General features: G+C 38.9%; 1 protein-coding gene across 1 annotated transcript in view; it reads right to left on the bottom strand.

The window, feature by feature from the left end:
- The window catches only part of dcc (DCC netrin 1 receptor), a 145,666-nt gene that overhangs the window by 110,430 nt on the left and 21,691 nt on the right, over positions 1-13,545 (bottom strand). Inside the window, exons 3-6 of the mRNA XM_085461002.1 lie at positions 10,290-10,444; positions 9,493-9,641; positions 9,235-9,373; positions 3,251-3,300 (exon numbers count right to left, since the gene is read on the bottom strand). Coding sequence (XP_085317128.1) covers positions 3,251-3,300; positions 9,235-9,373; positions 9,493-9,641; positions 10,290-10,444 — 493 coding nt within the window. The remainder of the gene's footprint in view (positions 1-3,250; positions 3,301-9,234; positions 9,374-9,492; positions 9,642-10,289; positions 10,445-13,545) is intronic.

The raw sequence follows: 13,545 nt of genomic DNA, 5'->3' as shown, positions 1-13,545 counted from the left end.
GATGTCTGGAGTTTTGATCTCCTCCATACCTGCTTCATGCCCTGGAGGACGGGGGCTATGGCCCCCCCACACCCTCTAGCAGATCATTACATGAAGGAACCTTTTAAAAAAAAACAAGCGCGTCCATGCTCACAGGTGTACACACGGGTGCTCACACCCACAAACTACACCCTTTTTGGCTGCTACCTCAAAGCACACTGTGTTCTGTTGATCTTATGTGCTGCACAATAATGTTTAATATTTAGTATTTACTGTCATATTCCCATATATCATTGTGATGTTGTTTATTCTATTACTCTTGTTCTCTTCTGCTTGTTTTCTTTTTTCTTTCTCAGCAGGTGACCCAGGTGATCGATATATGCATTTTTTTTTATTATTATTATTTTTTTCTGCTCATTCTGTTGGTTTTTGTCTTTTGCCCTTCTCCCCCGTCCCTCTTCTCAGCTGTTTCTCTTTCCCTCTTTCTTTCTCCCCTTCTTTCCCCCAGTCAAGTCTGTCCCGTATTCAGTAAGTGAAAATAAAATAAACAATAAAAGGTGAATCAAATGGACCATTACGGCAAGGCTGGGATGGTCAATTTGGTAAAGTAAATCCGTTGGGCATCTTTCTTTGCCTTTAGACAACAATTCTGATGGCAAAAGAGCCAAACGAGACAGACAAAAAAAAAAAAAAAAGGAAGTCAGAGGGGCAAGAACAGGGAAACCTGGAAGTTTATTGACCGGGGACACCAGTTCATACTGTTTTAGACTTGAATACCAATATCTAAGAAAGACATTAGGATTTAAATATCCTCCTGTACAACACTGGGTCCAAAGATGAATGCTTATCCTGTTTGTTTAAACATTATTATAATATTGTTATAAACACTGTCACAACACCTTAAGTGTAACAAATTAAAAATTAACAATTAATTAAACTTTACATAATTTTTTAAAATGTTTTTTACAGTCTGACAGTAAAATGGTAATATTTTGAAACTGGATAATACCTGGTCTGTATGCCATGTTGGTAGCATATCACACACCCAATGCTAATGGATAATCTGTTGGTAATGGCAGTTCTACTGGATCAAACATTACTAGCAAAGTAACAGCAAAACTAGATAACCATTAATATAATATAATATAATATAATATAATATAATATAATATAATATAATATAATATGGTTTCAGAAGGTTGGCAGTGTATTTTAATAAATAAAAGTGCACATTGACTCAAGACGTTTATTTAAATTTAATCAAAGCTTCAACCAAAGCTTTGATGATTAAACCACAGACACCAGTCAGCCCGTGAACTCTAGCTGCTGGTGTAAAACTTGAGTACTTTGTACACCCACCATCCATTCCAGCCACCTCCTGCTGATTTTATGCAGTTCAGGAATTAATTCCGTTTAAACTCATATTTAGTACCACTCAATATGAATTGAGGCAGTGACTAGTGTTAAAAATAACATGCTTTCCAAATTATTTTTCCTTTGACTAATTTTCTTTAAACAGGGATGATCCTTGCTACATTTTGGTTTTTTTCCCGAATGTCTGCTACCAGACACATTTTCTGTTATATTTGAGAAGTATACTTTTAAATAAAAGCTCTTCAAAACCCTACACTGTGGGCTTCTCCTGAGACAAAGTCAAGACAACAGCCTTTCTATGCATTTTCAATGTATCCTGAGGCAGCACAGGATGGCACACTGGCACATACCATAGTTCATATTGTTTCCTCTGACTGTTCTTTCCCAAGACACTGCTGGACTTAAGATTAGAAGTCAGTAGAAACGGCAGTAGAACTGCCTTTGGGTTTGAAAACTCTTGATGCTTCCATTCAAAACTGCTGGCTGTAGCTGCTCATCATCAAAATGAATCATCAACATGAAATGCATCCAGCTTGAAACCAAAGTTGATGTTTACTATCTGTCCAGGTTTGAGGTCTTTAGTGAACCTACAGAGCAGCCATCCTGGAAGCTGTCTGGACATACCTAAGAGGATAATCTTGAATTTGAGATTGACCAAATTGATATAAGACTTTTGATCTTGCAAATTGCAACACACAAATATTAGAAATTACTTTTAGCCTTAAATATTAATTTACGGCAAATGGTTGCACCTCCCTCAGCTTGGTGCTTTTCGAGGTTCCTTCCTGTTAAAAGGGAGTTTTTCCTTCCCACTGTCACCAAAGCGCTTGCTCATAAGGGAGTATGTTTGTTGGGGTTTTCTCTGTTTTCTTTGTGTTATTGTGGCAAACCTTCTGGCAATTACATGTATTGGTGTACCATCCTAGAGGAGTTGGACTACCTGTGTGATCTCTGTAGGGTTCATGTATCACCTGGTAACAATAGTGGCACTGACCCTAGCCAAGTCCAAAACAATGCATAGCTTCTTATTGTTGTTCCTGTACTGCATGTATTGTTAATTTCATTCAAATGAAAGCAGTTGATACTGATTAACAACCCCTTCTGTTACTTAACTGACCAGATCAATATCTCACAAGTTTTACTGGCTTAATACCAAACTCTGATCACTGTTACTTCATTTATTTGAGCAGTGCACTATATTGCCATTTACATTTGCACACATTTCAGTATATCACTGCAGCTATTTACTATCTTCCTAGAAAAATATCAAGAAATGAAGGCTGATTCAAGACTTTTGCACAGCACTGTAGGTCTCACAGGGTTAAAGAAGTTAGAAAAGCTCCTTCACTTCATGGCTACAACCCTTGAACCGGCTGTCTGATCTGTTGGTGGGCACAGAGGGGGTGTCACTCATTTTTTGTGACATAAAATGTCGATTTCTGTATTGACTTTGTGTGAATTAGAGCATGTAAATATTTTTCAACACATAAATCACATGAGCAGCTTGGACAGTCAACAGAGGAAACATAAATGAGTTGGGAAAAATGCAGAAAGACATTTATTTATGCACATTCTAGGATCCCATCAATCAGTAAAATGAGGCCAGATCACTAGAGAGCGACTGCTGACTGATGGCTGTGTCACTGTTTAGATGTGGGTCAGAATAAGCAGCCATCAGTCACTTCAAGGGAGACAGAACCTGGAAAGTCAGGCAGTGATGTTAAAGTCTGTAAGCTCAGATCGTAAAAGGTGAAAGAGTCTTTCTGTTCAAGGGGATAACGTTGGATTTTACTGGTAATACCACCGCGAATGGAGCAGATTATGATGTGGATGTTGTTGCAGTGTATGGATGTGAGCAGAGAGAAGAGGGAATAAAAATATGGGTATTTAAACTCACCCTGGACAGGACGACCTCTAAGGTGATGTTTTGTGGAGGAGCGCTGGGTACTGCAGAGACAAATGTAAAGGAAAGGAAAATGTCAGGAAAACAAACAATGCAACATATAAATCAATACGAAAATACAACAATAGCTCTAATGATATTATTTATTAATAAAAAAGGAAGCCGCTATGGAGAAAAAGTGTATTTCTGGTTGTACATTCAAACATGACTTTAAACTTTAAAATGTAACATGCTGGTTCAGTCCTGAATATGCAAACAAATCTATGCTCCTGCAAAATGACAACTACACATGTACATGCATGAATAGGAACGCTATTAATATTTAACGTAAAAAAAAGTTTAATTTTTAATGCTACTTTTACATTGTTATGGCTGCAATAATGTAAAAGGTCTGAAAATTACACATAACAAACAGAGCTTTAGAAAGTTAGATTTGATTTATTTCTATTTTCTGTTTTGTTGGAAGTGACACGCACGAGGACAACAGGAAGAACAGAGAGAGGATTCATGAATGTAGTGACGAAGGACAGAGAAGAATACTACAGAGATTGGAAGAAAAAGACAATCTTCTCATGGTTTTGTGGCTATAGTAAGATAGATCACATACTGAGATCGAACGTTTTTAACATGACTGCTTAAGTCCTTCTAAACCTTTTATTTGTTAAAAATTTGTTTTATTTCCTAAAAAAACGAAACCAGAAGAAGCAAAGAAGGTGAAGAAGAAAAAGCTACAAAAAATAACAAAGGCAAAAGTAAAACATATATATACAAACAAGGGGGGGGGGGGACCAAAGTGAACATGATGGTCACTGGGGAAAAACGGGATGATGATGAAAGATGAAGAAGAAATACAAAAAAGAAGATATTGGGAAGAAAATGAAAGAGTAAGCATGAAGATCAGAAGATGAAAAAGAATGAAACATAAGAGCTTTTAAGTTTAGAGAGGAAAAAACTTGGTTTTAGTACATGAAAGCACAAAAAAAGATGAAGAGGAAGATGCAAAGGAAAGAAAAATAATCAAACAAAGAGGAGAAAGCTAAAAAGAGATCAAACAAAGACAAGAAAAAATGAATGGATGAAATAGGAAGACAAACACAAACTGGAGGAGCTCCACCTCCCGAAGTTTCATGAAATTTGGCTCCAAAGTTCTTGTGTAATCTTGCTAACTGACTCACAGAGAGACCAAAAGCACTGAAAAACACCAGAATAAATGGAACACAAAAGAGAGGATGGTGGTGAAGAAGAAGAAGAGATGAATGAATAATAGAAGAGAGAGTTGACAGACTTCTAGAAAAAGCAGCAGATGCGTTTTTGTGTCCAGCAAAAGTGCAACATTGGTTTGAGTGAACTGTCCAATCAGATGCCTGATTAACTGTCAACGGCTTATCTGTTGATTCAGCTGCTCGCTATTTATGTCTGTGTGTGTGTGTGTCTTCCAACGTGTGTCTATGAATCAGTTTTATTGTAAATTCAATTAGCCCACAAGTCACCGTTATCATCGAGACACAGCCGGAAGATTCACAATACAGCCGCTCTGCATCTGCAAGTGTGTGTTTGTGTTATTTCAGATCATTTTTATGGTGTGACTGCAGCTGGACACACGCCTCCGTTCTCTCTGCCTCTGTGGAAGTTTATTAATCACAGCGTCCCTCTCAGCACACCCATCAGAAGCTGAATGTTGCATTGATATTAAAGGACTCAGTCTGTGTAGAAAATGTAAAGCACACTGTCCTACCATGCAAAAGCTAGGAATAATAGCAGGAGAGTATAGGGAGCCAGAGTGAAACTAGGACTTCTGAAACCTCATTCAAGACCCCTTCAGAACTATATTTTAGAACCATTTGAAATGGATTTTCAGTAATGAAATTATAATTTAAATGCAGTTAAAATGTGTGACAATCATCAGATGTCAGATTTGTTTGCAGAGTGTGGCTAATATTAGCATTTTTTCTTGGAGGGAAATGTCCACACAGCTTATGCAATATCCAACTTTGGTTGGATAAGCATAAGTCGAGTGCTTACATGCCAGTGAGTCCATTACAATTTAAACAATCATACCCACGAGGGCTAATTACTGGACCTCAAGCTAATAATGTATTCCCTTTCTTCAGGCCAAAAGGTGCGTATATACTTAACAGATGCTTAACAAAGGTGCTCTATTGGACTGGTGACTGTGAATTCCCGTAATTAAAACCAAATAGAAACTAGTTTGACATTATGCGACCTTTGCTACATGGCATGTTATCAAGCTGATGAGTACACTGTGGTCATAAAGGGATTAACATGATGAACATATTCCCAAACACCATTACACATTCACCAGCAGCCTAAAGTGCTGATACATGGCAGGATAGATTTAGGCTTCCATGTTGTTGGTGCCAAATTCTGATCCCATGCTAGGGTCAGAGTGTCACATCAGACCAGGCAACCTTTTTGGACTCTACTATTTATCATTTTTGGTGAATCGGTGTGAACTATAGCATCATTTTCCTGTTCTTATACAGAAATGGCACCCAGTCTAATCTTGTGTAGTTCTGCTTCGAGGTTTGATGTGTTGTGCGTTTAGAAATGCTCTTGTGTATACCTCAGTTGTAATGAGCGGTTATCTCTGTTACTATTACCTTCACTTCTGCTCGAAGCAGTCTGGCTATTCTCCTTTGGCCTCTCATACCAACAAGGCGTTTTCACTCAGACAGTCACCACTAACTGGAAATGTTCTCATTATTCGGACCATTCTCTCTTAACCCTAGTGATGGCTGTGTAGGAAAATCCCAACAGATCAGCAGTTACTGAAATCCTCAATCCAGCATGTGTGGCACCAACAACAATGTCAGACTCAAAGTCACTTCAATCGCCTTTTTCCCCATCCTCATCCTCAGCTTGAATTCCAGCAGCTGGTCTTGATTTTGTCTACATCTCTAAATGCTTGAGGTTGCTTAAACCCAAAGTTGACATCAACTGATGTACAATAAAAAAAAAAAATTAGTTTAAGTGACTAGTCTTTCTGAGGGCAACTAGATGTGGACATGCCTAAACCTATGCTGAGTACTTTGTAATAGTCCAATTTTTCTTATGTCTACCAAGTGAACAATCCACACTGAACAATCCCTTTTCACCCTGAGAACGTCTAGTCTGATGTATTTATCTAGTCAAGTGTCCACTATTTGTAGGCCACAAACTCTTTAATAGTATCTGTGATAACATATTAGGCTCCCAGTGTCACCCACTGACATTTCACTCCCTGTGTCTGTAGTGGGCAGTGAAAGGTCAAATTAATCAAATCAGTGATTGTAAAGAATACGTCAAGGCTAAGGCTCTTGGATTTTTATGTGGTAACATTAAAATAAGATGTGAGATATGAGGATTTTGTCAGACAATCAGCGAGTAAAGGTGATTAGCTGGTCACTAAAACTAGTGCATGCAAGTATACGTTTCTTGAATCTATTTCTTTTCCTACGTTTTCTCTGAGTATTTTCATGACTTATGAACTTCCTCGTTTCTTCCTCTTTTCTGTGCCACACATGACGAACTTTAATACTGAACCATGTGAAAGAGAAAGTGTGTGTGTGTGTGTGTGTATGTGTGTGTGTGGACTCCATTTAATGTGTCAGGCTAAAAGGAGGTTTAAATGAAGCTGCTCCTTCTTCTGCCTACTTAATTAAAGACCCCCGAGTCTCCTAATGAAACTCCTGACAGCAAGAAGGGGGGCTGTCTATGAGAAGGGCTAAAGACTGTGTTCCCATTGGCTCTTCTCTCGGTGTCTTTCTCTCACACACATATACACAGTGCCAGGTAATAGACACCACCTCGCCCAGCAGTTTTCAGATCTAAGTTGAAGTGCTGCTTGAAACTAGGACCAGTTCAAACCAGTCAGACTGCACAAGTCACTCTTTAATATTCTGGACTCCTTGTGGTTAAGGATATTAATAACATATTAATCATGTCTTCAAATCATCTCAAATTGGTTTCTTGAACACGACACTGTACTCAAATGGCATCTGCAATCACCAGATCCCAATCTAATAGAGCACCTCTGAGATGTAGTGAATAAAGAGATTCAAATCTGCTGCAACTGTTTGTCATGTTCATGTCTGAGGAATATTTCTAGCACCCTGTTGAATCTGTGCCATGAAGAATGAAGGAAAAAGGCGGTCCAACCCAGTACTAACAAGCTGTACTTTATAATTTGGATGTTGCTTCAGGGTCTGAAAAGTGAAACTGCTGTGTCTTAAAATGAGGTCTGGTTATCTTTCGCTGATATAGTCGTCAGAATCGGGATCAGAGTCTAGATTGTTTCAAAAATAGCATGACATTAAAGATGTAGTCACTTTGTGTGAGCTAAATGTGGTGGTTATGGTTATGTGACTAAATATATTCATAACCCATCGAAACAAAATTTAAGACAATTTACTGATCATAAAAATGTACTTTGTGCAAATTTGTATTTCAGACTTTTGAGGACCCAGCTGAATAAAATGCATGTTGCACGGGTGATGTATGGCCTGAGCGGAAGAATTTTCAGCGTGGACTGCCTCAGACTGAGATAAGACATCAACAAAATGAAAACACTCGTTTTATAACAAGTCCCAGCTTGCAAAAAATAAAATAAAAATCCTCTTCAGATTCTTTTAAACTGGATGGGTTAAGTTCACTCTTGAACATCCACCAAAATCAATACTTTCTTCAATAACCACAGTGACAGCTTCCATTGAGATCATGTCCTTGGTATTTCAGAGAGAGTGGATTTTTAACAGCCTATTGTGGGCAACTTAAAAAAAAAGGCCTGTGCTCCAGTGTGTCATTGTTGTGCTGCTGTTAGAAATTAACAGTGGACGTGGCTGGAAGGAATAGAAGCAATAGATCCTGTAAATATAATAAATTAGCTTTTCTTTTTGTTACTGTATGACGCTGACAATTCTTTCAAGAAGTTCCGTATTTATTACTGTACTGTGTTTAATCAGTCTAGCCAAATAGTATATATATACAGCACAACCCAAAGAAGACAGTGAGCTGCTATTTTAACCCTCCAATTTTGTCCACCAATTTTCCAGAGATGTATTAACAGTGAGGGTTAGGTTAGAATCTTTGGTCACCTCTCGTTTCATTATAGTTTGTATTCAAGATGCCAGACTTTCTTGTATTTTCTCAAAGTGTTATTGCACAACAGTTCAAAGTTGGCATATTTCAGCATGCTGTGCACTGCATCCTTACAAAATCTGAGGCAATGAGAAGAGTAAAGAGCAAAGGAAAAGGTTGCTTATCTACACCAGATGAACAGGATCTGAAAGTGATGTCCTTAAGAAATAGGAAAAAAAAATCAGAGATTTATCTGAAATCTGAAAAAGTTTCACTGAATGGGTGGCTGTCAAGAAGCCATTCTTACAACCTGTAAAACACAGTGGAGGCTCTGTCACGGTTTGGGGATGCCTTCCATCCAGTGGTTTTGCAGATCTTATCAAAATGTATTAAATTATGAATGCAGAAAAGTACCATCAGATTTTGAACCCCCATGCAAAACCAGGGTAAAAGTATCTGATCCATCATATATTGGCCTTCCCAGAGCCCAGATCATTATGAAATAGTTTGGCATATTCTTTTTCCAGATAATGGAACAAAAGGCCTGGAGAATTCTGGAGAAGGTTTCCTGAAGACCACTGTGGGAATAGTGGACAAGATGTGCACAGAACTATATCTACTGCTTTATAAAGAAGTTTTACCTCTTTGCATACCCAAATGGGATTCATACAAGACAAGTGCTGTTCACTGGTGAGTGAGTGGATGTTAAGGCTACTATCAAAACTGAGAAAAGAAGATGAAAGAGTGGATAATGGGATACTGAAGACCGGTGGAATTTCAGTGACAGAGAAAAAGCCTCTGTGACTTTCCTTCTGTTATAACATGGTCATGTCATGTTTCATTTCCTGATACATGTGATTTTCCACACTGAATAAATGAGGAAATGTTAAGACACAGCTCACCATCTGATTGGGTGGTGACACTGACGGCATCTGAGGCAGTCCCTGGTCCATAGCGATTGATGCCCAAAACTCGAACTGTGTACTCTGTGAACTTGTTGAGTCCCTCCATCTTGTAGTTTTGTCCATTCACCTCCACACTCTGAACACAAACACAGAGTATTGATTACATTCAACAAACAACCGAATAAGGTCAAATGAACTCCAAAACAATGACTCAGACTATCTAAAGCATCATAAACCATTGGTGATGGAGCTCACCTGCTCCTTGCCCGACGGGCTCTCGGTCCACAGCAGCCTGTAGCCCAGGATGGGGCCGTTCGGAAAGCTGGGTGGCTCCCAGCTAACCTGAACGGAGGTTGGAGAAAGAGCCAACGCTCGGAGAGACTCCACCTTGCTGGGAACTTGGACTGAAGGCACACACAAACACTTCTGTTACCAGTGCTGCTACTTTTAGACATGTGTTACCTTTACTGCAGGGACAGCATGATCTGATTTTCATGAGAGTCAAGAGGATAGCTAGCTATCATTTTATAATAAAGGCCTATTTCACTCCAGTATCACTAAATTTAAGCATAGACAGGTTTAATGTCTTAAGAAAAAAAAAAGATAATATACTGACCGGAAAATCAGATGCATTTTTAATGATTTGACATTTCGATTTACAATAGCTTAGACAACCCGCTGAGTGAGCCTGCTATAGTAACATCTGGCCTATATAACTTGGACATTATTCAAGGCCAAATGTGGGCCACATCTGGGCCAGACATTCCTTGTTTTCCACCTGAGTGAGATCACGAGAAAAGAGGTGTAAGGAACCAACAACAGCCATGGATCCATCCATGCATCACAGCAAGTCTGGGTCTTTCTACCTATTTTCTCCTTCTGCTATTGGCTAACAGAGAACTCCATAGTTTGATGTTGGTCTTGACAGTCTGCCTCACTGAGCTCAACTGTAGTCTGACCCAAAATATGAACTAATGTGCAAAAAGAAAAAGAAGTTTTATACAGATGACTGAGTGTGTGTGTTTGTGTGTGATGGAGTGTTTGTGTCTTACGATCAGGTTTTGTGGTGATCTTGAGGGGGGCGGAGCTCTCTCCTGGCCCAACATCATTATAAGCGACAACTCTGAAGCTGTAGCTCTCCTCCGGCTTCAGGTTGGAAACTGTCAGCTCCAGAGACTCCGGCTCTGACACGTTCACTGACCTCTCCCTAACATGGAAAAAAGCACCATGGATTAACTGCTAATTACAGGAAAAACAAGAAAAGAAAGGAAAAAGAACCAACTGTCTTTTCCTGAAAGTAATTGTAATTACATATAACAACTACATCCTTTTTTTTTTTATTTAGGGTTTTATTTAAATAGACGTAAACTGGGAGGTAATCCCAGTCCATCTCCACTTTGTAACAGCACAGATAATCTCCCCTGTAATCAGCTGCAATCTGTGTAATCCCTCACTGTCTGCTGCTAATCCTCAGATTACAGCACCTCTGCAGCCTCGCAGTTCTCAACTAATCGCCAGACCACAGATGAGACGAACCCAGATGCAATGATTAGCATGTTTCCACAGTAACATCAAACACACACACACACACACACACACTGGGGCTTCAGTTCACTGTAAGGAAAACATGCTGTTGCATTTTTAAATAAAGAATACTGAAAATATTCCTGGAGATAAAACATAAAAGGAAACTTTATGTTGGCAGGATTTTGCTTCCTTTTGATGAAAACAGATAAAACATCCCTGCACTGATGTTCACTGCATGCCAAATCTTGACTTCACCACTGAGAAGCACAAAAGAGCTTTGTAACTCATCCTTAATTCAGACAGAAGGGAAATGGGATCTGCTCAGATATGTACTGTAAATAAATTACTGTAGCCGGGCCCAAAATCTTCCCTAAATTAAAAAACACTGAGGCACAGTTTCAGTTGCTTTTAGCTTTAAGTTTTAGCCGGGATGCAACAATCAGTCAAATTGTCTCTTCCTGAGCTACCCATTTCCAATACTGTTTTACATCATATTTTCCCCAGTGAAACACTGCAAATGAGTGAGTAAAACCTTCAGAGAATTGTCTTACACCCACCTCTCAAAGTTAAAAACAGTTGTCCAGCCTCTATTATATGTTTTTTCTTTTCTCTGTGGCAATTTCCATCATATTCCACTCAGGTCTGCAAATTTATAACAGTGACTTTGTGGTGACTTGTAAGTTTTTATTCCACTGGACGTAGCATGGTGTCAGCAGCTACATACGGTGACAAGTTGAACTTGACCTATAATGCCATACTTCCCTTTTTTCCTTTACAGCAGCTGGATAAAACCTGTAGTTTAGAAAACTGTCTATCCTGCAGCTTAGTCTTTTAAATACTAGAGAGGATTTAAATTTGTCTCAATATGTACAAAATGCAGAGCAGTCACAAGTAAAATGTGTCTGTAGTTCTTTATAACTCCTACAAACTGCACCGTGTGTGTGCAGATTTAAAAAAATAGATATAATATGTTCATTTATAAGCATTTCGGCTGTATTTTAAAATTACAGGAAAAGAACACTTAGCTGTTTCACACTTCTCATTACAAAACCACGGATCAATCAGTTCAAAAGGTGAGAACACATTTCTTCTTTTGTTTGTTGTACAAGCCTGACACAAACGCGTCTCATTCCCTGCTTGTCACATATAAACTCTGTTAAAAATGGCACTAGACTCACATTTAAATGTGGATTAAACTAATGTGTCAGGTTATTGTTGTTAAACCTAACATGTTAGACAACTACAGGCAGTGTTTAGGGCTTAAATCTAACCAGCAAATGGAAAAGAAAAGAAAAACCACAGACAAACAAATGGTACATAAATCTCAGTCTTCTGGCTGATAATCAGAAATGGGGGTCTCCAGTTTAATGGCAGTGGCTGGAGCTGTATGAGTCAACTTCATTTATACACAGACAGACGACAAAAAATAGGACTTCCTGGTAAGTTATAAAAATCTGTTACTGTTACTTGATTTCATTTACTTCTTGTACTGCTGTTGGCTAATATGGGTGGATATAAAGCAGTTCAGCAACAGCAATCATGTGAAAAACTAACCCCTTTCAGCCACCTTTTTGTCTTACAGCAGGGTCCAGGTACTGACTCTTAAGGACACCTTATCAGCAGCATCTCCTGTCAGATGCAGAAGCAGTATTCTGTTATTGTAGTTGAATTGGCTTTGTTCATTTCACTTCAGCTTTTATTGTTAAGGGCCATGTGGCAGAGGCAAGATTGAGGCTAATCATGTGTATTACGATGGGATTTTTGACAAAATGAGCAACCTTGATGATGAATGCAATTGGGAGAATGCATGGGGGAAAGCAATAAGCCTCCTAAACCAAACCACCACCAACCTTTAACTTTCCACCACAGCTATAGTTTTGCTATTTGAGTAAAGTGAATTGGACTGAGTGTAACAATTTAACTGGTGTTCTAAAGACATTAAGTTTATAAGGGTTGTTTTTTAACTGGTTGTTGAGCCTTTACTGCTTTTTGATAAGGATGAACCCTAACTCTAAAGGGTAAAATGGACATATTACTACCTTTAAAGTTTGTCAGAATGTTTTTGTCTTTGCTCACTGACTGTCATTTCTTTTGAGGACAATATAATAAAAACATCAATTATATATTGATATAATTGATCGGCCAGAGGGGCCGATGGCGCGATATGGCAGCCTCGCTTCTATCAGTCTGCCCCAGGCAGCTGTGGCTACAACTGTAGCTTGCCTCCACCAGTGTGTGAATGCGAGAGTGAATGAATAGTGGAATTGTAAAGCGCTTTGAGGGTCTCAAAAAGCGCTATATGAATGCAATCCATTATTATTATTTATTCAGATTGCTCAGGGTTGTGTTCAGGGCTGTGTTTAGGGTCATCACGTGGTTAACTACACCATATTTGGGTTTTACTTGAGAATTCCATTCTAAAGGTTCATTTACCAAGATCTTCATGTAATTCCACACACTGCCACTGAGATAGGATTGTTGCATGTGGCAGGTTCAATGACAAAGCGGCCTGCTCATACTATGATTAAAACGGATGTAGCATTTGCTGCGCTTATCCTCTTTAAGCTTCCCACAATTGTTCAATAAACAACTTACACCATGTGCAGTATATCAGCCAATCTGAACGAGGACCTTAGGTGATTTTTTGGGGGGGCAGTTTGTCAAGAGGTTATCAGAATTTATCAACTGCAGACCACAGATGTACACGGTAAATTACATGGCAATCTGACACATTGACACAAATCAAGCGCTATCACCGGCAGCAGCAATGACACACAAAGG

The sequence above is a fragment of the Copadichromis virginalis genome, linkage group LG7, assembly GCF_057382275.1.
Source record: "Copadichromis virginalis isolate Kocher_CV1m ecotype Utaka linkage group LG7, C_Virginalis_male_GT1.1, whole genome shotgun sequence".
Taxonomy (NCBI): Eukaryota; Metazoa; Chordata; class Actinopteri; order Cichliformes; family Cichlidae; genus Copadichromis; species Copadichromis virginalis.
This window is presented reverse-complemented; position numbering and strand designations above follow the sequence as displayed.